A 26,959-nucleotide genomic window follows, 5' to 3' on the forward strand; every position below is an offset into this window, starting at 1 on the left:
ATGCTAGTGCTAGGAAAAGTGGATTTATTGTGTTAGTGTGATTAAAACTCGACTTTGAAATACATGTAAACATGTTCGTCCAGCTAAACTCATAATAGGTCAAATTTCTCAAGGTCAGACTAACACATCTGGATAATACTGTTGGGGATCGATTTACTCTTCTATGTATACACCTCAATCGGACCCAAACTGGCCTAAGCACTCTGAGCATGCTCCACAGTTTCCATGCCGACCTTTGACCCCGCCTGGAAGACGAACGTAGCAGAAGTTGCCTTGATGCTTACCTTGGATATAACAATAAGCTAGAGAGATAGCATGCATCCCGTTAGGACCAAAAGTAAAGTGTCTATGTTCAGAGTTCTGAAGTTGTCCAAGTTTTTCCTGAATGACATACAACCAGTTTGCTGTTTGCTAACTTGTTAGCAAGGTCAGCCAGAAGAAGTTCCAATAGTAACTTGATAAAAGGCGTCGTATCTCCTCCTCCTCTGGCGGAGTCTGACATACTGTACTTCTGTCAATAACTCAGTTCTACCTTGGTGTTTGTGTACTGGGAAGAACAGTAGTCCAATGCAACTTGAATTTAGCCTAATAGACCATTGATTGGTAGGGAGGGTGAGGGGGCGCCAAAGACCTCATGGGGGGTGCAGGGCTTTGTCTGCCCTAAGGTTTTCAAAATAAAAATCACACATACCAACTAAAATCATGATTGGACACTTACTGAATAGTTTGTGATAAGGTCTTTTGGTAAAAACAAGTGTTTGTAAACCCATTCGGTTGGGGTTTTATCAATGACAACTTTTAAGATTTATGTTCATACCTGACAGCCCCCCCCCCCCTTTGATTCCTTGGGGGTCCTACCTTTTCTTAGATAATAAGGTTGAGAACCACTGTCATAGACAACCAAAAAACCAATCAACAAGAACAAATATTCAAACAGCAAGAATGGTTTATTTTGATTTTACAAGCAAATACTTGTTCCTCATTACACAGTTACAATCCACATAACTGCCCTCAAGTCCACCAACAGGTTTTCTTCTTTTACTTATGAGAATTGAGCTGTGGTGTCTGTTGCTGTACATCCAACACTGTGATCACAAACAACACTGCTACAGAGCCACATTTAACACAGCTTCACGAGAACGGTGGATTTGAGATGACGTGATCAGGGGTTCATTGTGACTGAAAATGTGAACATTGTGACGGATCGTGAAGATGAATTAAAGACATGGCAGCGAGGTCGGCTCAGTGTTGGTCGAGAACGAAGCTGAGTGTAGTGAAAATAGTTTAAACCTTATATAAAGAAGGAAAAACATAATTGGAAAAGACTACAGTTCAAAACATTATCACACAAATAGTTCTTAAATTATCTTCACAAAAACAGACTTCTTGTCAGTTACACCTGGGGCGACTTCCAACCAGTGGTTTCTTTAGGATAATTATTGCAGCTAGATGGAATAAAAATAAATGCATTTGGTGAATAATATAAATAATGGGTATAAATAAGAAACAAAAACAAAGTACGATTCAAAGTTTGTAGTAAGGTGACTAATGTGGAGGGCTAAAAGATCTACGGAAAGTGAACACACCAGTAGACGACGGTGTGATTTCGAGATGAAACAACACCTGAACGCTCACACACTCTTCCTTCTCCTGAGCGGTGAGGCCTGTTTTTGTTGTAGTCCATCTAATTTGCAAAAAGTCACAGTTTTCAGAGGAACAGCATATTGCCGGTTTACACGACGACGGAGAGGGTGCCCTCGTCTGAATTCGACATTAAAACGAGATAAACTGCGAGTTTTGGGCACCTCACAACATCATTTGAAGAGTTAAAAATAGAAAGGTCCTTGTCAGAACATCACTTTGGGATGTTAACATATATATGCTTCAATCCTTCCCTTTACACATCTGCCAAAACACGTAGCTGGCAAATGAGAGCTGTAGCCTTTCCGAGGGCGCGCAGCATTTTAAAACCTTCCTTTACCGCCAGGTACGCTTTCAATGAAAGCCCCGTTTCCACCAAGCAGTCCGGTTTGGTTCAGTACAGTTCGGTACGTTAAACCCTGAACTTGCTTGTACCCTTATTCTGTAAGCGGAGTGTAAGCCAGATGGCGATAGCCGCGTCAGCTATGTAAATGTGTGACATCATAACAGCCCAACACAGTATAGCCCGCTATTAATTAAGTTAAAAGTTCAAGAAGAATGGGACACAGTAAACAAAAGGGACCTTTTAGGGTCGGCTCGGTACCATGGCACCCCAGCAGAAGGATATCAAAAAAGTAGGACGGTACAGACCTCTTATTTTGGCACCATTCCCAACTTTTGACAGTGGAAACGCCAATAAATGGGTACCTTACCGAACCAAACTGAACCAGACCGCTTGGTGGAAACCGGGCCTAAGTGGAGTGTAAGCCAGATGGAGATATCTACGTCAGCTATGTAATAGTGTGACATCATAGCAGCCCAACACAGTGTAGCCCGCTATTAATTAAGTTAAACATTAAAGAAGAAGAACAGGGACAAAGTAAACAAAAGGGATTGTTTAGGGTCGGATCGGTAATCTTGGCACCCAAACAGAAGGGTACCAAAAAAGTAGGACGGTACAGATCCCTTATTTTGGTACCATTCCCAACTTTTGACAGTGGAAATGCCAATAAATGGGTACCGTACCGAACCGAAATGAACCGGACCGCTTGCTGGAAACAGGGCTTTAGTGAGTGAGGTCATGGGAAAACTATTTTTTAAAACTGGGAATGTTTGACAGTCAGGTAATGCCAATCACTGAAGACATCACCGTTATCTCCCCTGGTATAACTAACAATAATAACTCTGTTTTATGTGAATGTGAAGCCTTTGAAAATAATTCATTATGAAGCAAAAAACTGGATTTACACAAGTTTAAAAGAAACGAAACACTGGATCAGGTCATCACGTTATGACGGCTAATAAACAATGCTGCAGCTGAAGAACACTAAAACGCCAAACTGGCAAATTTCTTCATATATTACAATTTAAATCGTACAAATGTTGTGGTTTAGAAATGAGAAAAGGTTAACAGTTTACATTTTGAAACGGGGTATTTCTCAGGCTTTTCTATTGTTATGAACACATACACCAAAACGTAAGGAGCAGCTGTAAAGTGTTAACAAATAAACATGTAAAAACTGTGTATCCACAAGAAAAAGTGATTATTTTTTTCAACCCAGTGTAGGAAGGAATTTCATGTAAATGTATCTGTTGAATGAAAACCCGTGTTACAAACCAGCGAAAACGCTCCACAGACCTACAGCTGGACTCAAGCTAAACAATTAGTTCAAAATTAACTGTGCTTGTTCATGCTGCAACTTGTGCAGCTTGTGGAAAAACACACACACAAGTACAAGAAGGTTCAACAGTTATACTCGGGTCAAAAAAACTGCAGTTATTACAACATTAATAAACATATTTCAGACATTGATTTGTATCATCACACACACAGACACACACTCTCGCAGGATTTGTTCTTTTAACATATTGAAATCATCACACACACACACACACACACACACACACACACACACACACACACACACACACACACACACACACACACACACACACACACACACACACACACACACACACACACACACACACACACACACACACACACACACACACACACACACACACACACACACACACACACACACACACACACACACACACACACACACACACACACACACACACACACACACACACACACAAACAGCTTCTCCATTCACTTCAACGCAGCTTTGGCTGAGTGTTTAAGTGGCAGTGTCAAAGCAAAGCAGGTGACAGCAAACATCAAGACACTCTTTTGAGATTTTACTCAGGATTTCTTTTTCTTTTTTTTTTAAAGTACCGTTACAGGTATGACACTGACAGAATCCCCACAACATCGTTCAAACACTTGACGACTAAAGGGCACTGCGATCAACTACAATCATGTCGAGATTTGGTACCTCTGCAGGGCTGAGCAGCTGGGGGGGGGGGGGGGGGGGGTGTTTTTGGAGTCTGCATCACGTGCTGAATGGTTCATGATGAAGTCAGATTTAGAGGTGAAGAACTTTGAGAATGTGATACTTCATTAAGATGCACAGTTTGAGTCATATTTATGTTATCAATATAATTTTCCGATTCTGATCCTTGACAAAAATCTGTGATCCGATCTGAAGTGTCAGATTTGTGATCCATTACAGCACAGATCCCAGAAGGAGCAAAATCCTTCTTAATACTTAACAAAACATCACTACCAGCACAGGAAATGTTATTAAAGTGGAAAAAGACGCACATTTTTTAGATCCAGTGTCCACCTAGCGTTTTTTTCCAGCAGAAAAGCGCTGGCTGTGCACTCGGGAGCGCTTGTATGAAGCGTATGTGCACTGGAAAAAAAAAAAATGCTGCACGTCCGTCCTGTCTCCATGACAACAGTCCGTCAACAACGGCCACTGTATGACCGACACAGCTCCGTCACTTTTTACTTTATGTTTTTTGTCTTTGAGCAAAGATCATGTGGGTACAAGACACGATCTGTGGGCAGCGAAACTACGGGAGAATATCATACAATTTGGAAAAGAGCGCCGGTGACATCAACAGCACCTTTCTGAAAAGTTTAAAGATTTTCAACTTGAGTGCTTGGAGCAGCCGCACAAAAAAATACTCCGGGTGGTCGCCTGCTGCTGCAAACGCTCTCACCTCATTGAAAACAGTTGAGAAAAGACGCTGGTACTCAGAAAAAATACGCTAGGTGGGACACAGAGCCGAAGCAACTTTGACTTTTTACTACAGATGAGAATAAAGGAGCTTTAGGTCTTTGAGTTTAGTGTCAAAGCGTATCACCCTGGGACAATAATGCACTAAGATCTGCGGTCATTTGACCGTTCTGTGTTGACAATAAAAATATCTTAAAAGACCTTTTAAATCAGAGCAAAATGACAAAATGTAACAGATATTTGTGTGTTTAAAAAAGGTGCGTAACTGTCTCTAACAGACTTCTGAATGTACAAACACGGAGCTGAACTGAGAGAGCTGATCAAGTGATGAGTGAAAGGGTTAACTGTCCAACGAGCTCTCGATATATGTTATATAGTCTAACATGTATCACAGGTGTTCAGCTCCGAGTCTCAGGTGCAAAACAAACAAACAATTCGGGAATTAAATTCATAAGGAAAGAACCTACTCTTAATAATAATAATTGAAAAACCTCTACCTAAAACAACGATTAAAGTTCCTAAAAATCTAAAAGTCAGAGCTTCTTTTAAGTGCTGACATTTTGACCACCAATCACAGAAATCAGGAAATAAAGTAAAGCAGACGCTGAATAGGATCGTAGTACAAATAAGTAAACACACAAAATGTTTTTAAAGTAGTGAGTTAGAAGCTGAACTCCTCTGCTTTAGAGAAATAAGTTGTGCTTTTTAAGATTCTTACAAAAAAGACAAAGAAAGTCCTCTGTTGCATCTTTGTGCTTTCTCGTCACCAGTACACCGCGCTGTGTGTGTGTGTGTGTGTGTGTGTGTGATACACAGTGGTGGTGAGATACAGAGTGTGAAAGATGCAGGAGTGCAGGCCCAGTCTGAGGAGGTCAGACCTCGATGAGTGGTCAGATTCTGACCTCGTGGGCTCAAAAGATCGGCAGTTTAGCGTCTGCTATTTTTAACTTTCATCCGTCGTTTGTCAGACAACACTGGTTAAAACATGACAGACTAAAAGAAGCATGAAACTGAAGTCTTTAAAGCCACCTTTTAAGGCTGCAGGATGTGAGTGAGTGATGCTCCAAAGACAGACTCCGGGTGGAGTTTCACTGTAAGGTGCCAGTCGTCATCGTCGTCGTCGCAGGAGGTGGAGGTCATTTCTCTTGCAGCAGGGCGGGGATGTTGATGTTCCAGCCGATGGCCTGCCGGTCGAAGCCGCAGGTGAAAAGGTTGCAGGAGGTGTTGTCTTCACACCAGGCGGAGCAGCACACCATACGCCGGTGACCCTGAGCCGCAAAAGACAAGTGAGGCAAGTTACAAACAAAATCCAAGTTTCATGATGATACATCTTGTTTCACTTTGGACCTGAAGGCAGCATATTCAAAACCTCTGTGCTCATATTTATTTAGCTTTATAAAAATGTTTCTCTTTATTCTTAAATATATAAAATGCAACAAAGATACTGGGTGGGACAGTTAATTCAGGATGCTTCAGCTGCACTGAGACCAGGAGCCGAGTTCCCCAGCTGGGCCTACGTCTGTGGGTTAAGTTAAGTCCGACTGAGAGCTGAAAGTTACAAGTCCTTTACAACAATGCACTGTGCACCATCTTGACTTAAGTCCTGTTTTTCTTACACCTGATAGACAAGGTGCGCTTCCTTGTAAACTTTAGATATACTGAATAGCTTTAAAAGGTCACATATGATGTAAAACACACTTCATGTTTCTCTAACTCTAATGTGTCTCTAGTCTGTCTATAAAAAAAAGTTCATCCTCTCCGTCTTTTGCCTGCTCCACTTTTCAGAAAATGTGTGCTCTAACAGGCCGTTTGGAGATTTTCCCTTCATGACATCACAAAGGGCAGTAGCCCCTCCCCCAGGTGGGTGACACTTCCACAGCTAGGTGTTTGTTCTGCCCTCTGAGTCTGCCTTCTCACCGTAAACAACAGGACATGGAGCGAGAAAGCACAGAGTACATCCAAGCCCTTCCAGAGAGGGGGCGTGGTCAGACACAGCTCATTTACATATTTAAAGCTACAGACACAGAAACAGCCTGTTCTGAGCAGGGCTGAAATAGAGGGGTTTATAGACATGATCAAATACAGGATCAGAGTGGATTTAGTACAAGAAACTTCACACACGTTTTGAGAGCTCTGAGACTTATTTACACTGAAGAAGAGGAGGAGGAGGATATGTCACCTTTAAAGTTACAGAGCTCATTTCTAAAACTAAAAAGAAAATAAATTGTTGGCTTGCATCACCTCAAAGATTAACAGCGCTCAGTCAGCAAACATGTTACCTTCTTGTCAACATGTAAGTTTTAAGTGTTACCATAGTGTAGATGAATTATTACCTTTCACCAGACGGTGTTTCAGGGTATAAAAACTGGTGTCAGTATAAGCAGGAGGTGTGTGTATGGAAGCTCCGAGGGGCCAAATCAGACGCCCCTTCCTCCTCCATGGACTCACCTGTCTGTTGCTTCGTGGGAGGCGAGCCAGTCGCACTCCGGACATGTCGAACAGCCGGACCTGCCGATTGTCGTGAGGAAGAGCGATGATTTTCTGGTTCACTGACACGCTGATCCTGGACAGAACGAGAGAAGGTGGAACCCAGAGTTCAAAACTCGACCGTCAGAAATCAGTGGAGAAAACAAAAACTAAATAAATGTAAAAGCAGCAGGATGACACTTGCTGCTTTAAAGGTGACTTTAGTGCTTTAACTACACTGTGAAAAGACGCTCCTTCCTCTGCACCATCAAGCCCAATTCACACATACTCTGTGCGCGCAGATACTCTGTTCAATTTCAAAATAAAACACAATATACGGACTTGCGATCGTATTTTTCATCACTTTATCAACATTACGTCAAAACAGGAACCGAATTAACAACAATGCATCCTCAGAAAGACAAAGCAACATGTTGTTTGCATGTTTTTATCTTTATTCCCGCGGGATCTTGTAGTTTTCCTGTGATGTGTCATGGGTGCGCTCCGCTGCGCTCCGCTGCGCTGACGTCCCAGAAACGGATCCAGTGTGAATGGGCGCGAGCCGTCTGACGGCGCAAAACCGTGGCGCTGACGGACCGCGGCGCGCACGGAGTATGTGTGAACTGTGGGTTACTCCCTCTCCTGCAAGTTTTGAGCAGTTTAAACACCATTTCCTTTTTGCAATGTGCAACTTCCTGATAAAAAATGTCAGCATTGATACAAATAATTCATAAGCTTTAAAGAATGCAATTCAGGTGGATCGGAAAATCTGGAACTAGAGGTTTTGTTTACAGCTCACAGACCTGTTGACAGCGGAGTCAGTGCGGATGGTTGCTATGGGCGACCTCATATTCTTCAGGTCCCACACTTTGACGGTTCGATCGTCACTCCCAGACACCACGTTGTCTCCCACCGTGAACACAGCGGACGTCACCGTGCTGCAGAGTAAAAGAAAAGACGAGAGAAGGGAGGGCAGGACTGTAACCATTAAACCCAGTTTCATTTTCCAGAGGTTACGTTTTCTTTTATATTTGTTAAAATAACTCAGATTTAGATGGCAGTATTTCTATAAAGCAGCTGAAGTGTTTAATACAAAGATGATGGCGTCATGTGTAGCTGTTAAAACAAAGCTTTTATCGCCTCCTTGTGGCAGTAATAGAAATTACATGTAGATTTTTATTTGAATGAGAATAAAACTATCCAAATAAAACAAATGTGTAAAGATAAAAAAGTGTAATCTGAAGAGCAGCACATTTCACGTTTTAAATCCATGAAGATCTGTGTTTAACTGACTCTGTGTGTCCCTGGAACACGTTGACGGAGTGGATGGACGGGTCTCTGAAGTCCCACAGTCTGAAGGTGGTGTCTCTGGATGAGGTGACCACCAGGCGCTGGGTGGGGTGTGTGCAGCAGTGGGTCAGCTCCTGGTCATGACCTGGAAAGAAAAAACACATCACAGAAGCTTTTAGATTACGTTTTTTCTTTTAGGGATGCTTATATTTACAAACATGTCGAGAGCCAAGGTGTTTTGTTCTGCAGTGCAGTAAATAAAGTGTGTCTAAAGGTTTGCTTTTTGTGAGGTCATTTCTGGAAATACCTTCACATGTTTTAAATCCCAAACATCTGAAACACTAAAGGACTTCAGGTTTTATTTAAATCAATTAAGACAGGATTATGAAAAGAAAGATCTCCTGTGATTAAAATCTCCAGACATGGCCACAGGATCAGTCAGAATCTGATGTTAGTAAATTAAATGTGTTTTCTTCACATCTAGAAGGTCGCACACATTCAGCCGAGGTTCACACGGGGGAGTGAAGTTTGGAGTGAAACAGCGTTCCTCCTTCAAATTTCAAAATGTGCTCAAACTCAGTTTTGAGGACTTGGATTCAAGTAATGGGAACTGGAGTCAGAGTCTACTTGGATTATTTTTTAGTGTATCGGTCATGACTCAGACTTGAAGACTGCGGATTCGAGTTCGAGGTTTACAGACTCGACTGCAACAGCGATGTGACGTAATGACATAATTAAATACGTACAAGTGATGAAGCAAATAAGAGAAGTCTCAGCGTCTGTACTTTAAGAACAGTACAGGAGTGAAATATTCTCTTCATCCTACCAGTGAGGGAGTGGACCAGCTCTGAGGTCTCCACATCGTACAGGTTGGCGGCTCGATCCCAGGAGGCTGTCACGACCTGTTTGCCCCCCACCAGCCAATCAGCAGCAATCACCACTCCCTGGTGGCTGCGCAGGGTCGTGGTGGCCACTCGGACTGAAGGACAGTCGTTTGGACCCTCCACCTCGCCGTCGGCCTCGTCCTTATCGGAAAAGTCGACGTCGTCTTCGCAGGGAGTCTGCTGATAACGAGGAAGTTTCAGAATGAATACAACTTAAAAAAAAAACAATTCAAGAACAGGTGAGACAGTCCGATTAGAGGACTACACACTCATACAGGTGTTGATGCTTACAGCGATATCAGCGACAGGCTGTGGAGTCGGCAGCTGCACCATGTACCTCCAGATGTGAGCTGTCTGATCTCCAGAGGCTGAGGAGGAGGAGAGAGAGATTTAGTTCATTTTATTTATTTATTTGGATTAGCCACTAACAAGGTAACAACTCCTTGTCCTGGGGTCCACATGGCAAAAAAAAAAAAAAAAAAAAATTCTGCAACAATTCCTCAAAACACCACCGTCAATAACATCTGCACAGATTTCATGGATACAGAATGAAATCAAAGTCCTCCTCTGTGTTAGAAAGACATAGCAGAAAATGGTGGAGGCCTTGCATGACGATACAGAGTCTGAAGCCATGATGACAACATTTGCCTTTACATCCATGAATATCCTTTCTTTGTGTAGTTTGACTTTTTTAAAGAGCGGAGAAGAACTTATATGAGTATGATGGCGGTCTGAGCCAGCCTGTGAGCTGTGACTCGACACAGACGGAACAAACCGTGAGTCTAAATCCTCAGGAAGTCGTCTGGATTGTTAAACAGAGTCTAGTAACTGACAGACCCAACACAATTCTCGATAACAAATTGTCGTAGTGTTGAACTGTAACGACTGTGGGTGGATTTCAGCACCAGAGCACCTCTGAGGGGGGCCTTAGGACAAACTGTGAGCCTAAAACAGTCTCAATAGGAGAGACAAGTAGGTGAATTTGGGTCTCTTTTTCTCTTTGTCATGATGCATAAATAAAGTTAAGCAGTTCCTCATGTGCGCGGAGATCGCTGCAGCGCTCTGACAGCAGGAAAAATGAAGTCACAATAAATAAATACAAATCTCTCAACCTTAACAGTTCAGGAAGTTTTCATGATATTGTGTATGTGTGAACGCAACATAGGACACATGTTACATGGACAACTGTACAGATATGAAGTGGCTGAAGAGATTTGTATTTATTTATTGTGACTTCATTTTTCATGCTGTCAGAGCGCTGCAGCTGCTGCAGAGGACGTTTGAGATTTGGATCATTACCTGTTAGAGCCATCTGTTCAGTCGGGTGGAACTTGATGGAGTTGACTGTGGAGACAGAGACACACATAGTTTTTTATGCATCATCATTAACGGACACTTCTCCTGTTCTGCTGCCATCACTCCCATACTGAAAGCACTGCACTGCATTAAGGTCAAACACCCTTACACCTGCCATCTGCCCCGCAGACTCATTTTAAGACTCGTGGTGATCGTGCGTTTGAGCATATAGCACCGATCCTCTGGAATTCCCTGCCCATCTCGTTACCTCTTTCTGACTCTTTTAAAAAGCAGTTAAAAACGTTGATGTTCAGACAGGCCTATGGTAATCCACCCTGTCTACTTACTGATCTATGTTTTACTGTTCCAATTATTGTTCCTGGTTGTAGCAGGATTTTATAATGCCGGTCCATGAAGTACTCGTTTGCTCCTGTTTTTTTTTATATGTATGATGTTTTTACCTTTAGAGGGAATTATCATATTTCCAAGGAAGAGCTGAAATGGACCTTAAAATGTACTGAAACATTTGATGAGATAAAGAGATCAAGACTTTCATTGGGAATCAACATGAAAAAAACAAAAACCAGTGGGGTTTCTACATCAGAGCACTTCAAATCTATCTTTCATAAAGCCTGTAAAATGTTATAATTCTCATATTACGTCGTCCAGAAGAGAAACTATTTCAACAGGATGACCACAGTAAAGGTGAATTTAATTCAATCTGTATTTAAAAATGGTCTACCTGATCCTTGGTGGCCCAAATATTTGAGGAGGCACTTCCCTGTCTCAATGCTCCACAGCATGGCGGTGTGATCTGTGGAGACACAAGAAGGGGACAGATGACTAACTGTAATGTACACAGACGCTTGAAATCTAAAGGATCTGAAGTTGGCCCGAACATTTCTCAATTAAAAAAAGGACTTATACAAATACATTTGTGGAGTGAGAAGAAGCTCGAACAGTTTGAGTTTAAGAACAAACGGGTGCAGAGAGATAAAAAAAATGAATTGTTAAAGTCTAAAAGGAAAAGATTTAGCTAATCAAATAAAGAAAACAACAAACCAAGGGAGAGGTTAACATTTTACGTCATAAATGTGACTCATGGAAGGACAGAAAACATACCTGCAGATGCCGTGCCGAGCACCACGGGTTGTGTCCTGGTGACGCTGAGGTCCCAGATGCCGTCTCTGTGGCCGACATACTCTCTGACCAGCTGGCACACGGCTCTGGACGTGGTCGCTTTGAAACTGGACACAATCTGACAGCGACATTTAAACCAAAGTTAATGAACAAAAAAAGGAGAACTCAGCCGTGTTCTGAGACCTCACAGGGCTCCCACACATTTCCCCTCTCAAAAGGCATCTTCTGCATGTTTTTTTGGGGGGGGGGAGAATTTTGAGGTGTTGAGTCCAAACACTGTCCCTTCTGAGAGATGATCAGGACCTCTTTCTTATAAATGATAACCTTTTGAGTCATGCTTAAACTCTGTAAAATGGCATCACATCAAAACCTGGTGTGCCTGAGTTTACTATCAAATGAAAAAGGTGGACGTAGCCTCCATGACACTTGGACCGTTTTGAAGACCTAAACTTATTTCTTGTTATTTAAGAGCCAGAAGCGTCCACATTCAGACCAGAGGTTGGATATTCAGTGCTGTGATTCTATCTTAGTTGATAGGTCTCTGTTGTAGCACAGTAGTCCCTTCCTGAACCACATCCAGCTGACAAAATGTAGACTAAAGCAGCGACCCAAAATGTGCAGATTTTGGCAATGACGGTAGGAAAGCTCCCTAAGGGGTCTCCATCTCACATATTCACTCTCATTGCCCTGGTTGGAGGGCCCCCCCAATTGGTAGCAGACTCTAGAATCGCCACTGAAAGAAGATCTGGAAACTAGCACTTTAGACACTTAACTCATTAGTTAAATAATTAGGTAGGCTCATTTCCTTGTTGACCTGCATGATGCCAGTGAGGTCGCCCTCTGCTGGCCAGGAGTAAGAATATAAGAAACATACTCCACATTGGCTTCGCTTTTCAGACACGGAGGTTATGTCCAACACTTGTTTGGTTTTTTTTTCCAAATATTTGGTGCTCATGAAAGATCCAATTTAGCGTTTCCAGACTTTTGCGGGAATGTGTAGGAACCCTGGTCGGCCATAAGGGAGGAAGCGGGTCAGCAGAACTGAGAAGCTGCTCAGCAGGATCCTTGTAGTAAGCCAGGGCTAAGAAGCTTTCAGCGTTATTCATATCAATCCTGGGTTTTACCAAAAACAGTATTCATTCTGGGGTTTGTTGTTAACCCATCCAATCAAGTGCTTTAAAACAAACGCCACTCAAACCAAGTCTGGTCTCAACAAAAGGGTAAACACGTTAAGTACCAATACTGAGTATTATTTTCATCATAAGAGGATTACTCAAATCAAAACCGCAAAAAAAAGAGAGAAGAGTCGATAAAGGGGAAGAAGGGCAAAACATACTGAGTTATGGTGGGACAGAAGAAACTGATCAGTAGTTTTTATCAGCTGTATCAAAGGTTTCGGTAAAGGTGTTTACATTAAAGATGGGGATGATACAAACTGGACTCTTGGTTCGTTTTGGACACAGGCCGCTAAATAAGTTCCAACTGAAAGGGAGCAGGAGAGAATAAAGAACAGCATCACTCGTCTAAATTTCAGGCTACACAAACAACAGAGCATTCCCCCTGTTGAAAATAAGAAAAGTCAAATTAATCAGATAAACATTTACGCTGACGATGTGATGATGATGGTAGACCATGGCTAACTGCCAATTTGCACAAACTCTGTATGACGCAGTTTTGCTCCGTCGGACGGCATGTATTGTTGGGCGGCTGTGGCTCAGTTGGTAGCGTCGCCGCCTCTCAACCAGAAGATCAAGGGTTCAATCCCCAGCTGGGCAATGTGTCTGGGCAAGACACTTAACCCCAAATTGCTCCTGCAGCTTGGTGGCAGTGTATCCATGGGCCCTGCCCCACTGGGAGTGTACACACAAAATAACGCAGGAATGAAGAGAAAAACATGCTTTCTCTTATGGAGGTTGCTTTGTTGGTCTCTTATAAATTAAAGTTGATAAAGTAATTTAAAAAAAAATGTGAGTATATTGTGTTTTATTTTGAAATTGACCGTACGCTCTGTGTGTTTTCTTGTCTGACTTCCTGTCCGGGAAGTATGTGGAAATTGGCAGTAAGCATGATGGTGGGAACCAGTGGTCGCTGGTTATGAGCAGCACAAGCAGCACAGCTAATCATGAGACTCTGGATGAACGGATGTTTATGGGTTTGAATGAGAATGAATCCAACAGCCGCTCAAATGTTACACTGATGTATGAAGTATCACTTTTAAAAGAAAAGAAAAAAGAAGAAGCTTTTCGATGTCAGGGAACTTTGAGGAAATGAAAGCGCCGCAAAAGCAGCTTTAGGTCACTGGCTAAGTGCCCAGCAGTTAGCGCTCTACATTACATAGCTTCAGTTTGCTCTCTGCCATAGCCACATCAAGATTTTGCTGGTTTTAAAATACATTCACGACCAATTTTGGTTGAAGTGTAAGCTGCATATTTGACTGGTAACAGCTGTTACATCACTCTCCCTTAAAAGCCATCAGACTCCGATGATAAAACCAGTATTACTGCCCGAAACACAAGGAGTTGCTGATCTACCTCTGCCTTTATAGGTTATTTAGTTTGTGTTGCGTAAATAATGTCTCATTTTAGGGGCTGCAGCATGCACAGTAAGCATATAAAGACATGTTACGTCACTGAGCCGCGCCTCAAACGCTGTCCAGTTTTCATAGGCTTCTTCAAATATGGCCGACAAATGAGTCGTCCTTTCCCTAGGCAAACGAAGGATCCATGCGTCGTATCCTGAGATTCATTGCGCACCAATTCAAGCGAGCTAGCCAACCCTTAAGCTGCTCAAATACACTTTTATTCCAAGTAAAGGGCTTCAATTCAATAGAATAACTACGCACACAAATGTTGAAAAACTAAAAACAAAAGGGCCCATGAAACTTCAAATCCTCTTGAAAATAATATGTGACGTTAGATATGTTTGCTTGTTCCTGAGGAGGTTGCAAGGCGACAGGAAACAAAAGGTTAAGGCGAGGACAGCTGCTGATGTGAACAGGGAATCCTCTATGGACCAGACTGTCTCATTTCAGATTGGCCTCAGATTAACGGTCTACACAGGCTAAGTCGTCTGGGTCCTTCGTAGGATGCTACCCCCCAAAATGAGACACAGCTGTAGTTTTTAAAATGAGTAAGGGTAAGATTGAACCCTAACAAACCAAACAACTATTTGAGGCAGAGGTAGACCTGCAACTCCTGTGACCTGCAGGGTAAAATGTTTTGTCAATTGAGTCTGGTCAAGTCACAGAGAGAGGTGTAGCTAAAAGCTGTGATTGGTATCTCTTAGAAATCCTTCCAGAAATATTGTCAAACATGTAACTTAAAGACAGTGCCTGCATGTTACCATGGCAGCAAAATGTGATGTGGCGAGCAGTTTTCCGCCTTAAGAACAAAGCAGCTCCTTCGCCTTCAGGATTTTATTTCACCAAGGCACAAAAAGCATCTGGAGGAAACAGCTGTGTCGTGTTCAAGATATCTCCACAGTGTACCAGTATGTGAATGCCAACAAGTCGCCAAATCAAAACCAAAGGTGGTGCAACTGAAAAAAGCCAGTTAGTGAGATATAAAGTTGTGTTTTTTTTTTTTTTTTTATCTCACGCAGAAACTGATAGAAAAAGCTCAGAGTCCTACATTTGAATGACCAAGTCTCGTGGGGAGGGAGTGTCCACCCCCTGGCTGGGCTGCTCATGCATATTGGCACACAAGGGGGAGAAATCAACAAGTTACCCATGAGTCTCCACCCCACAACTCCCAGCTGGTTACGCTGAAGTTGCGGGATCCGCCTACTCTGGCGTGGCAAGAGTTTGAACGTGGCTAAGGTGAAAAAAGACAGCAGTTCCTCTTTAAAACACACGTGTTGAACACTGACCAGCTGGAAAACTGTGGCGCCAGTTAACTAACTGATTCACACTTTGCATTCTTACAACAATCTTAAAATGGGAAATTCTCTTTAAATATCCTAAACATTGCTTTTATAAAACCAACACACACACACACATGCATGCAGACTTCAATATTTATTAAACTGGTTTTGTTGAAATGATTTGCAAATCGCTGGATGGTCATGCCATTTTTTTTTGCACCAAAATTCAGACACTATTCACCTTGCTTGTTGAGGCCTTGTAGGTCGTCTTTAGTTTTTGTGACAGCTGGCTCGTGCTGTGACTCGCTGTGGATCATCAGAAATAATACAGATAAATGAAGAGAAAATCCAAAGCAGCAGTCATAAAAATACTTCAGATTATTTTGTATCTCTGTTTCACTTTGTCAAAAGCTAAAAATGCTGACGTTAAATTGACCTCACCTTTTGTTTTAAGCGCTCCTTTGGCTAAATCTGCCCCTTCGAAGGTCTGCCCGTCTGCAGTCAAACGATCATTCAGCGTTTCGATTTCTCTGCGCACTGCGAGAGTCAAACAGACCAAGTGTTAAAACATCGAAAGCAACAACAAAAAATTCACCTTGTAGATGTCTAGTTCATGTTTGTTTAACATTACAAGGTTCATGACGATGGCACCACATTAACTCTGACACCTAGTGTTTAAAATGAGTACTGCAGTCCAAATTCTAAACATTGTAGAGAGCTGCCCCCCCCTCTCCAGAGTGGATGCTCACTCAGGTCACCATGTGGTGGACTCTGAAGCTTCAGTGTTTATCCAGCTCTGCATGGGTCTGTAAACCTTTCTGTGTTCTAACCTCTCTCCATTTTTCAAAAGCATCTCCAATATTGATCCTAGTTTGAGCACGTTTCTGCTCGTGGAGCTTATTAGAAACATGCAGAGGCTTTTTAGGTCGGGTACAATCACTTCTATCTGAACCACTTCTCTTGACCGCTTCCATCACTGCAACACCTGTTGACCTGATAACTGCACTCATATCTGGCAAACCGAGGGGCGTCCAAAACGGCCGTGTGGGGGGTCGCCTTAAAAGCGCCTACCTTCTCTGGTCCAAACAAATCCAGAGCATTCAGGAGCAGAATCTAAAGTTAGAAGGAGGACATACTGGCTGCTGCATTGTTGTCAGAGAAGCCAACACTTCAACATAGCATGTTTCCTTAATGTCTGATCAGATAGGAAGATCACTTTATCATTTCAATCCGGAGTTATCTTACTGATTGGTCTTTAATATTAGCGGTAAGTAAAAAGAAGGAACACATCAACATTTAGAGATACAATTAAATGAAGATGACCCGACAGCTGTTTGTTAAAATGTATTAGGGTAATACCAGAGAGACACTCGATATACTGAAACCCTTCACTGAGTGATTCCCGTAGATTGAAAGAGAGAAACGATTTTTGCGAGCCCATTTTTTTCCGGCAGGCCGCCCCAGAGTACAGACGCTCTCAGAGAGTAATCACAGTCGCCAAGTCTTAAATGTGATCTTTGGAACAAACACAGGGCTTTGTCTGAGTGGGTCTTTTGTGCTGCTGGAGAGTATCCAATCAGAGAAAGGTTGTTGTATTTGTGTTAGAGTTCCTTTGTTAAAGAAATCTGCTTGTTTCATAGCTTTTACCCACAGCGCACTGTATCACTGGAATGGTCTTAAAGAAGCATATCTGGTTAAAGACGTTAAGACGTGTTCATGTTAATCATTTTATTTTATAATTTCATAACTACCTTGCATTAAACTTAGCCAAGCCGTACAGTTTTCAAACCTCTCTTTAAAATTTATTGTATGTGTGTGCTTGTTTTATTGTATTTTTCATGATTCTAAATATTTCCAAAATACTAATTATTACTGATAATCTCAAAATGGCTGTTTTAGGTCATATCTATTTGCTTATATTATCTTTCAGTCCAATGGATTATTTTTATATAGACAATGAAATAGTTGTTTGATAAAGGAGACAAAGCCTACTTTCATTTAAAAAAAAAAAATGTTTTCTTGCTGTTTAAGGTCACATATGTTTCTCTAACTCTAATACGTGTCTCTAGTCTGTCTAAAAAAAAAAAAAAACCCCTCCATCATCATCTTTTTCCTGCTCCACTTTTCAGAAAATGTGTGCTCAAACAGGCCGTTTGGAGATTTTCCCTTCATGACATCACAAAGGGCAGTAGCCCCTCCCTCAGGTGGGTGACACTCCCACAGCTAGGTGTTTGTTCTGCCCTCTGAGTCTGCCTTCTCACCATGAACAATAGGACATGGAGCGAGAAAGACAGAGTACACCCAAGCCCTTCCATAGAGGGGGCGTGGTCAGACACAGCTCATTTACATATTTAAAGGTACAGACACAGAAACAGTCTGTTCTGAGCAGGGCTGAAATAGAGGGGTTTATAGACATGATCAAATACAGGATCAGAGTGGATTTAGAACAAGAAACTTCACACAAATGTTTTGAGGACCTCTGAGACTTATTTAAACTGAAGAGGAGGAGGATATGTGACCATTAAAATACTCCTTTTAGAGTTTACGTAAGTAGAGTTAAAAATATTTGCAGCCATGAGGTAAACTGACTGTTTATCCTAAACTACAAAAGGAAATTGGTGTTGAAAGACAAAGTTCTCTATAACAGTTATTGCCTAAGTTCCTCTCATTTGTAAGTTGCATTCTGCAGGTATCTACATTTTTTTTAACTGTTAAAACAAAGCAATAACTTCTGAGTCCTCTGAGACAACTTACACTCTAGGTTTTCTATGTAGAGGTTTTCAAACTCCCTCTCGATCTGACTGAACAGGTCCAGCAGATTGCTCCGCAGAGACAGGGGCAGTTTGGAGTCCTGCAGGAAGAGAGAAAGGAAACAGTGAGGCAATGTTTTTTTATATAACGTGTGAGGCTGACGTCTGAGTTCAAACACTCAGAAGAGGAGTGGTAGTCTGTCAGGTAGTTCTGTGAATTCTTCACTTTATCCAACATCGTGCCCAATAAGGTTGTCAACATTTTGGATAGCATGTTTTTTAGAATGATTAAACCAACGTTCATGTTCTGATTGACAGGATCAAAAACGACCAAAGCTTTAAAACTCACATCTTAGCATTTTTAACCACAAGCTGCGATGAGCGTAAGAAAGAGATCGGTTACTGAAACATTGCCAATGTGTATTTGTGTAATTAAGACAGTGTGTGGATGTCGTGTGTGCATTTGTCGTTAATTAAAAACAAGAAATTACCCAATATTGTGTGCGTCATACTTTTGTTTTAGTCGCCGTGGTAAGAAAAAACTGACATTGCGATATCTTTTCTTTCCGCGATACATATTGTGGTTTGAAAAACCATCCAGACAATCAAACTAGATTAATCTGGACCCTCAACAACGTGGGTTTCATCTCTGAAAAAAAAAAATAAGCAGAGCTGAAAAAATAGGAAACACTAAGGGAGGATAAATCAACTTTATGAGACATGAAATGAATTGACATCAGATTTCATGGAGTTGAGAGTTTGTTGAACTCGTAAATAACAGGTTTACACAAACACAGAGAATCTTAGTGCAACAAAGCAGCCGACTCTCATCAGACAATCATGACCTTGAGGAAGGAAGAGTTTCAGGCTCAAATAAAAGTATCCATATAAGGAAATAGTCAGAAACGAAGGTGACGAAGCAAAGAAGACACGATGGGGCCTTACAGACGCTAGAGTGTACTTATGGGGGGGGGGGGGGGGGGTGTAACCAAACAGCTCTACATCATTAGTTTAAATGTCCTACCACTCACAGCTAAATACAAACTTTACATACAAGCATTCAAAACTCATAACCCAACAGAAGGTGATCATCTTTCCTCATCATAGAACCGCCCTCTCTGGACGTGAGCGCACGCACGCACAGTACTCAGCTTAATGCACTCTGCCTTGAGCCGAATCGCTGCTTTCAGCTTTATTCTCTAAAGGAAGCAGTCAAGTGTGACGCGAGCCTTGAAAGGCTGATGTTGGCAGCACACAGGTCAGTACGACACTGCACGCATCAGGATAACTGCACAGAGAAAGAAAGGCTGCAGCATGAGGGGGGAAGGTAAAGGATCACAAACAGTACAGACTATATGTTGCTCAAGACCTTGCATACACGGGGATCGGATGTGGAACTTCTTCTATAAAGAAGTGAAAAACATGTTTGTTGTTTTTAGCTTTTCAAAGCAGGTAAAAGTACATAAAGCTGCTATGAAGGATTTGTATTTTGTGTCACTTATGGACGACTCCTGTGAACAGAGTTGTACTTTTTATCCTGTCCTGAACATGTTCAAGTCATATTTTCTACCTTAAGTGTCATCTTATTAATCAGTCTCTGTGAATCTCTGGAAAATAGATGTGAAGGCCGTTTTCAGCTGTGTGGTGTGAGCTGTCTGGTCTGACACCGACCCCGTAGCGTGCTGTTTACTAACTTTATACACGTAGTCAATCAGCTTCCTGATGGTCATGTTTGCTTTTATCATTTTTAGTAACTATTAAATTTGTTCCCTTATTGGTAAGACTGAAATTGCACTCAGGTCTGATGACCATATTCAGTCATCTCTTCTTGTGTTTATCCATGATAAACAGGACATTCTGATCGCAGTGCAATACAAATATGCACAATAAAGTGTCCGTCCATGTCCCTTCTAAAGGCGCCATAGTTTTTTCTACTTTCAGTCAGTGCGCGCTGAAATGCAAATATACAATAAAACTACTACTGGATAAATTCCCATACCAGAATTTGGTGCCACTTTGCAAAAGACAGAAAGAACAATCAGGAAATAAACACAACAAAGACTGCAGAATCATTCTCTGGGTTCACTCTTCAGGACTGGAGTCTGCGTCCACTTCTAATGTACAGTTCATTTCAAACCTTGCTTATTTGTAACTCGACCGTGTGGATGTACCTGCACCAAATTCAAACTTCTCTGCTTTAATGAAACAATCACCTTCAGGTGTGATCGGGCTCTGAATGCTTCTAGAATAGGTGTGAGAATTTAAGTTCACTACTAGAGAAGATATATTTATTCTAATTCGAGAAATCATTTATTCACAGGACCACCAAACAACACCGTGTCTGAACACTACTCATCTAGGTAAATCTAGCTCTAAACACATTTGGGAGTAACACTACTGTTTGAAACACGGAGGGCTTGACACCTGAAACTTACCTCCATTCTCATGAGGGATTCCAGATTATCAGAGGACTGGGACCAAAAGGGACCAGAGTAAAAAAAAAAAAAAACGGTCATGAGGAAAGGATTACACTGTTTGCACCGTGTTGGATTAGAAACAGTTCCTTGAACCTTGCCAAATGTCTCACAAAGCTCTATGCTCCCTGGTGCAGCGGGATTGTAGGAGTTGAAATGTACACCAAAAATGTGGTTCCACATTCAGAGAGTCTTAACGGAGCCTTGATTTAAAATGTCATGTATATTTAGAAGTTGTGACGAAACCGAAAAGAAGCGTTAAAGAACGCCCTCTTAGATTCAAGAAGAGTGTTCATGATAAGAGAAGCTGTGTGCAAATTCTAGAGAAAGTTTGTTAAAAACTTGACAGCCAAACAAATCCATCCCATAAATTGATGGACGTGCATTTTCAGGGGAAACACCTCTTAAAACCTAAAACATTATAATTTACATGTCAGCTCCTTTTAGTTTAGTTTATTTGAATCAGGGACAGTGTATACAAAAAAAACAGAAGAGAAGAGATGCTTTGTACCAGATTTAGCTAACTAGCTAATTTCCATCACCATTTATTGCTGTGAAGGTTGAGCTTAATGTCTTGTCATCTAGGATGCATTGTTGTCTCTGCACTGTGGCTGAATCTCGATTTCCTCCCTAAACCCTAAACCCTAAACCCTTACGGACTTATTTGACGTCACCTGGAAAGTGAATGAATGCACAAATGGTTTAATACCAATGGGACAGCACTTTGTGACTCCTCTGTAACCATGACGTTTCTTACTTTACTTACTCACAGCCATGGAGCGCATAAAAAAGTTCTACTTAATATAAATGTAAATGGCTCCGTTGTGGGATAAATAAAGGTTTATCTTCTCATATATATATATATATATATATTTTACAGGACTAACATGCTCTCTGTCTCTCTTGTTTTTGTTACCAGACTTGCAGTAGAGTTCTGAATTAGCTGTAGTTTTTAAATATACTTTTTTTGGTAGACTGTAAATAGAGCGTGGCTCCACCTTCACCTCCATTTTATGGCGTTCGTTTACCTTTCCATTCTTGCAGGCTTCCCCTGGGAATGTTATGTTTCACGTCACAATGCATTGATGCTATGAATTATGGGTAATTCCCTCACGATATTTCTGCAGATATGCCCACTTACGGACAGGGTGCATAAAGGGCTCAAAGTCAGCGAGAGATCCCTCACACACTTTATGATTCGACACTGGGACGGCCCTAAGCCCTCACAGACTTTGTGGGTGTGTGAGGGTGGGCATCGAGTTTGGGCTGAAGACGAGGGATGTTCCCAGGCGGATCATTTACAAGTTGAATCTAAGCTGTAACGCTGCCACCAACCACTAGCTTGCGCTGAAACTCCAGGTAATGGACCTGCTGACCCTGCTCTACTGCCGGGATGTAAACCAGCACAGGGGAGGGCTTACATCTCAGAGGAGCAGCACATTTAAACTTGAACATAGTGGAGCAATACATAACCAAAATCAGCTCAGACATGTGGATGTTAACCTGCAGAGAGGACCAAAGGCTGCTTATGCTAGCAATGCTAACATTAGCTACTCTTGGTAAACAAATTTGATATTGTTTACCTGCAGAGTAACGCTCGACGCCAAGTGCAACTACGAACGAAGCATCTCAGCTGTAACTCGGTTCCTTATTAGCTTGGCCAAATGAAAACCCAGCCGGCTCTCTTTCCATGGAACAAAAAACAAGCACTACTGACTCTTAACCAATCCACCTGAGCAGGGTTCAGATGACTGTCAACATTTCTTATCAATCTGTTTAAACCACGAGTTAAATCAACTGAACAGTAATCATGCAGTTATATAAAGCTTTATGTTCCTTGTGAACAGGTGCATTAAAGGCTAATTGGCTTAGGCTTACAAGCAGAGCGCTTTACGGTGCTGACAGCCAGCTAGTGATGAAAGTGGTAGACGAGTTACCTTGAAATCAATATAAATCAATGACTTTCTTAACTCCTTTTCTAATGTTCATTTCACTGATAATAGGCGAGTCTTCACCTGTCCCTCCAGCATGTCCCTCTGGAGGCCCGAGCGATCCTGCTCGGTGCTGTTGGTCCTGCGGATCGACAGGCTGTGGGACTTCCTCTTCTGCTTGGCCTGACGAGCCGCTGCACTACTCCCGCTCTCCACCGGCATCCCTCTGCCTGAATCTGAAGTGACCACAGTCTGAAAGCAGTGAGAGGAGTGAAGGAAATCCTGGTTAAAATAATCTCCTGGAAAGAGGTGCTGGCTGAGAGTCCAACAATGACACACTCCTTGGAAAACACAAGACAATTGTGTCGCATTTGGCTGAGGTTTTATTTGTTAGCTTCCACATGCCCACACAGTCTGGGTTTTGGTACATTAACGAGAAACATGAGAGATTACTGGGAAATAAACTGATTATTATTTCAATGTGTTTAATTATTCATCAAGCTATTTAAATAAAGTGCCCTTAAATATGAAAAACATTTTTCATATGCTCCTAGAGCCCATGGTTACAAAAATAATCCAAGAATCAAAACATATCAAAATCTACTCGAGTTAGAGATGAAACTTTTTATGATCTTTACATTTGTAATTTATAAGCTTAAGATATATGTTTTTAAAGTTTAAGGATGTCGATGACTTGCCTCAAATTGTTTGTTCTTTAAAAACAAATGGTTCCAAAATCCAAATGCATGTAGTTTGCTTTTAAAAACACCAGAAAATATTCACATTTCAGAGGTTTGAGATGCGACTTGTGGCACTTTTCATAAAAAAAAATGCTGAAAAAATAGTTTTAAATACATTTTAAGTCAAGAATAAGCAACTTCTCAATAATTCATTTTTGACATTTTGTCTCTGGGTTTGTTCTGTAAACCCACAGTTACAGTTAGTTATTGTTTTTAATTTGAGTTCAGTTGAAATGATAATAACCATGCCTAGGGTTTGATTTGTTGCAGTTGTATCGAAGCAGGATCGATACGATATCACTTGATTTTTACGAGAATCGTATCAAAAATTAAATTCTGGAATTGTGACCCTACTGTGCATTATGACACCACAGCACCCCTGGGTGGGGTTTGCAGCGTCCCTCGGGGCTGTGCTGGACACAGACGCAGCAAACTGTGAGCCTAAATAATAGGGAAGACACTCAAGGGTGCAGTATGAGGAAACACCCGTCTTTCAAAACAGTGGTGTGGGGACATTTCAGTTTAAGCCTCAAGTATATTGACAACGAATAGAAAACAGTAAACAGAAAAATTACTATCTGCAAACATTGATTTACTCAAACACACAAACACTGAGTTTGTTTAACAGCAACAGACTGCAGTCGGCTGTAACGTTAGCAGTCTGTGACACAGTCAGGGGGGATCCCTGCACGATGCAGACAGGATGAGCAGAGAAGCAGTGTTTGAAACAAAGTTTACCATTCACAGTGAAATAGCAAAATTAACGACCCAATTTTGTGTGAAAGTCCGCAAAAAACTGCACTTCAAATACTGAAATGTCTCCCTGTTGGTACAACTTTACATGCCACTACTTAAAAACTGCTACTACTTTCCTGTCTGACAACTTTATTCCAGAGATTGTAAATATTAAAGGATGAAGCCTGAGTGATGTCACCCGTCTGTTCCTGCAGGGGGCGCTGGAGGCTCATCAGCAGCAGCCGCCATGTTGGAAATCCTGTCTCGGTCTAACTTTCAGTCAACCTAACGACAGGCTCAGAGCTGGAGCTGAGGCGGGTTTTAAACCTCCTGATGAACCATTACATCACGCCCACCTGTCAATCATGTCAGCTACACGCCTAACTAAGGATACATATTGTTTTCAAAATCCAAAGGGAGCTGTTTTAAACAAATTGACCCCCGTACAGTGTGTGCCAGTGATGACGACAACTAATCAGACCTATTTGGTTTTTTACACCAGGCTGTAAACATTTAAATTTATGCTGTAAGAACAGCTTTTTTGCCTGTTGTGTGTATGTGACTTCCTATGTTCCTGGAGCCAGCCTCTAGTGGACACCTGAAGAACTACAGGGATTTTGCACTTCCGCATTTGCTTCAATTTTCAAGACAGGAGGTTGCTGCTTGCTTTATTGTCATACATTTCCGACTTTATTCTCATACACTTCTGACTTTAATCTCGAAACCTCAGATTATTTTATCCTTACTGTGGCTCAAAAACTCCTTCATAGAACCGAACTGAAAACCGTTACAAAAAACCGGGGTACCTGAACCGTGTGCTGACTGTCTGACATCCCTACTTGTCTAAGTTAGGGCTGGGAAATACATCCAGTTTTTAAGATATATCGATATATTTTCAAACAAGATAAAGACAATAATATCGTTAATATGGATATAGTTTATGTTGCATTAAAATAACGTTACAGAGGTGCCAGGTCACCTTCTTCTAATCTCACTGATGATGACTGACTGTCTGCTCCTCCTCTCTCTCTCTTTTATTGTCTTTAAGGAACATTTTATTTTATAATATTACTTCACAAATTCACAAACAGGTAGTTTATTTTCCATGTGTTTTCACTGTTAATAAAATACATATCGATATATATCGAGTATCGCCATTCAGATAAACAATATCGAGACATGAGTTTTGATCCATATCGTCCAGCCCGACCCTCCAAATCATAAAGACCGTAGAAGTTCTCCTCTTTAACGAAAAACCATCAAAGAACCGAAAGTAAACGATCCGACTCCCTGAAAAGATCCGGACATCGCGTCACTGGTTCGGTCACTGTGACCCGAAGGAAGAAAACGCTCTTATTATGTCGCCGTACATTTTGAGGGGAAACTACCCCCCGAAAACAAGAGAAAACTACAGACAAAAAGCATATTCAGCGTGGACGTAAACACTAAGCAGAAGTCCAGACGACGGTAGGTTTGTAAGCTAAGCTGCCGTTATCCCCCGTTAGCTGGAGACACCGAGCTAACCGGCTAACGAGAGATAACCTTCACAAACAGGAAATACAACTCACCGCAAAAACTCGACAATTAAAAGGATTTATTCCCGGGTGGCGTGGGGAGTGTCGCCCTTCTTTAACATGTTCTTCAGTGGTCGAGAGAGAGAGGGAGGGAGAGAGAGAGAGAGGGGCTCTGGGTTTGTCAGAGGTCCGTGTTGACAGTTCACGTCGAGCTCCGCAACGTCAGAAAAGATAACGGAGCCAGTTCCGGTCCGGGCCCTTCACAATAAAAGACAACTTTGAAAAGCGAAAGGTGTGAAATGTTATCGGTTAACTCGACTCAAACAAAACAACTCTGTGAAGCTATTATCAAGGTTTTAATGCAGAAGTTTGGCATTATTTTTATTGGTCTATTTTGTATATCTATTAATGCATTTGCAGCCTTTTGAAGCATTTGTAAATCTTAAAAGCATCCATGGGTCTGTGTAAACTTTTGTTAGTCTGTGTGGAAACACAAATTCTGTTTCCTCTTCACTGGCTTCCCATGATTTATAAAACCTGATTGAAGAATCTTGTCATCACTTTAATGTTTTTTTTTATTTTTATCAGAAATGCTGTTAACTGCACATTTACACATCTTTCATATTTAAGACTTAGTAATGCTAAGTTAAATCCTGGTTGTATATATTCACATTCTTAGTTTTGATATTTTTAGTGCTTATTTACTTTGTATTTAATATTATATTGTGTTTAAATTTGCTGATAGTGTTTTTTTGCTCATATTGTGTGTTTGGACAACCTGCTGCTGTAACGCCACAATTTCCCAGTTTGGGATCAATAAAGTCATTCTATTCTATTCTATTGTATAACTGTGCTGCTGTCCGTCTTAGCCAGGACACACATGAAAAAGAGATTTTGATCAAGTAGATTCTCCTTTTTTAATATAAAGAAAAAGGTCAAATACAGTAAAATATTGGCATAAATAAAACTTTTTTTTGCTTGTGTAGACTTTTCTTAATGAATATAATGGATGCCAAATTTGAAACCTTTCCACTGAAGTCCTGTACAACACAGTAACTTTGTAGCTTTGGTTAGCCATTACAGTCGCTCTGTTACGGCTAAATTATTCCAACAAATGAAATGCATCGCCTAATCAGAACGGG

General features: G+C 41.4%; 1 protein-coding gene and 1 long non-coding RNA gene across 3 annotated transcripts; one reads left to right on the forward strand and one right to left on the reverse strand.

The window, feature by feature from the left end:
* Positions 1-928: 928 nt before the first annotated feature.
* LOC109999617 (WD repeat-containing protein 37) lies at positions 929-26,098 on the reverse strand. Of its 2 annotated transcripts, none has more exons than XM_065953567.1 (14): positions 25,872-26,098; positions 22,913-23,080; positions 18,428-18,524; positions 16,115-16,210; positions 15,915-15,979; positions 11,795-11,930; positions 11,415-11,486; positions 10,676-10,720; positions 9,668-9,744; positions 9,319-9,553; positions 8,496-8,637; positions 8,006-8,140; positions 7,185-7,299; positions 929-6,004 (listed from the first exon to the last, which is right to left on the reverse strand). In XM_065953567.1, the coding sequence occupies exons 2-14, from the start codon at positions 23,048-23,050 to the stop codon at positions 5,873-5,875; spliced, it is 1,485 nt and encodes a 494-aa protein (XP_065809639.1). In that variant the 5' UTR covers positions 23,051-23,080; positions 25,872-26,098; the 3' UTR covers positions 929-5,872. The 2 variants fall into 2 exon arrangements, with proteins under 2 accessions (XP_065809639.1, XP_020510363.1); XM_020654707.3 differs by having other exon boundaries at positions 9,319-9,556; positions 25,872-26,095.
* Positions 19,482-23,308, forward strand: LOC114921395 (uncharacterized). The gene is made up of 2 exons (XR_003809693.2): positions 19,482-19,681; positions 22,901-23,308. It is a non-coding gene; the product is annotated as an uncharacterized lncRNA (long non-coding RNA).
* Positions 26,099-26,959: the final 861 nt, after the last annotated feature.

The sequence above is a fragment of the Labrus bergylta genome, chromosome 4 (genome assembly GCF_963930695.1).
Source record: "Labrus bergylta chromosome 4, fLabBer1.1, whole genome shotgun sequence".
Lineage (NCBI taxonomy): Eukaryota > Metazoa > Chordata > Actinopteri > Labriformes > Labridae > Labrus > Labrus bergylta.

What these genes read in the sequence shown, in the direction of transcription:
- LOC109999617 (XM_020654707.3), bottom strand. Translation starts at nt 23,050, where the DNA reads ATGCCGGTGGAGAGCGGGAGTAGTGCAGCGGCTCGTCAGGCCAAGCAG. An exon ending in GCTGGTCCACTCCCTCACTG is followed by an intron (nt 8,638 to 9,318) that starts GTAGGATGAAGA and finishes TTTTCTTTCCAG; the next exon opens with GTCATGACCAGGAGCTGACC. An exon ending in TCCCACGAAGCAACAGACAG is followed by an intron (nt 6,005 to 7,184) that starts GTGAGTCCATGG and finishes TTTGCGGCTCAG; the next exon opens with GGTCACCGGCGTATGGTGTG.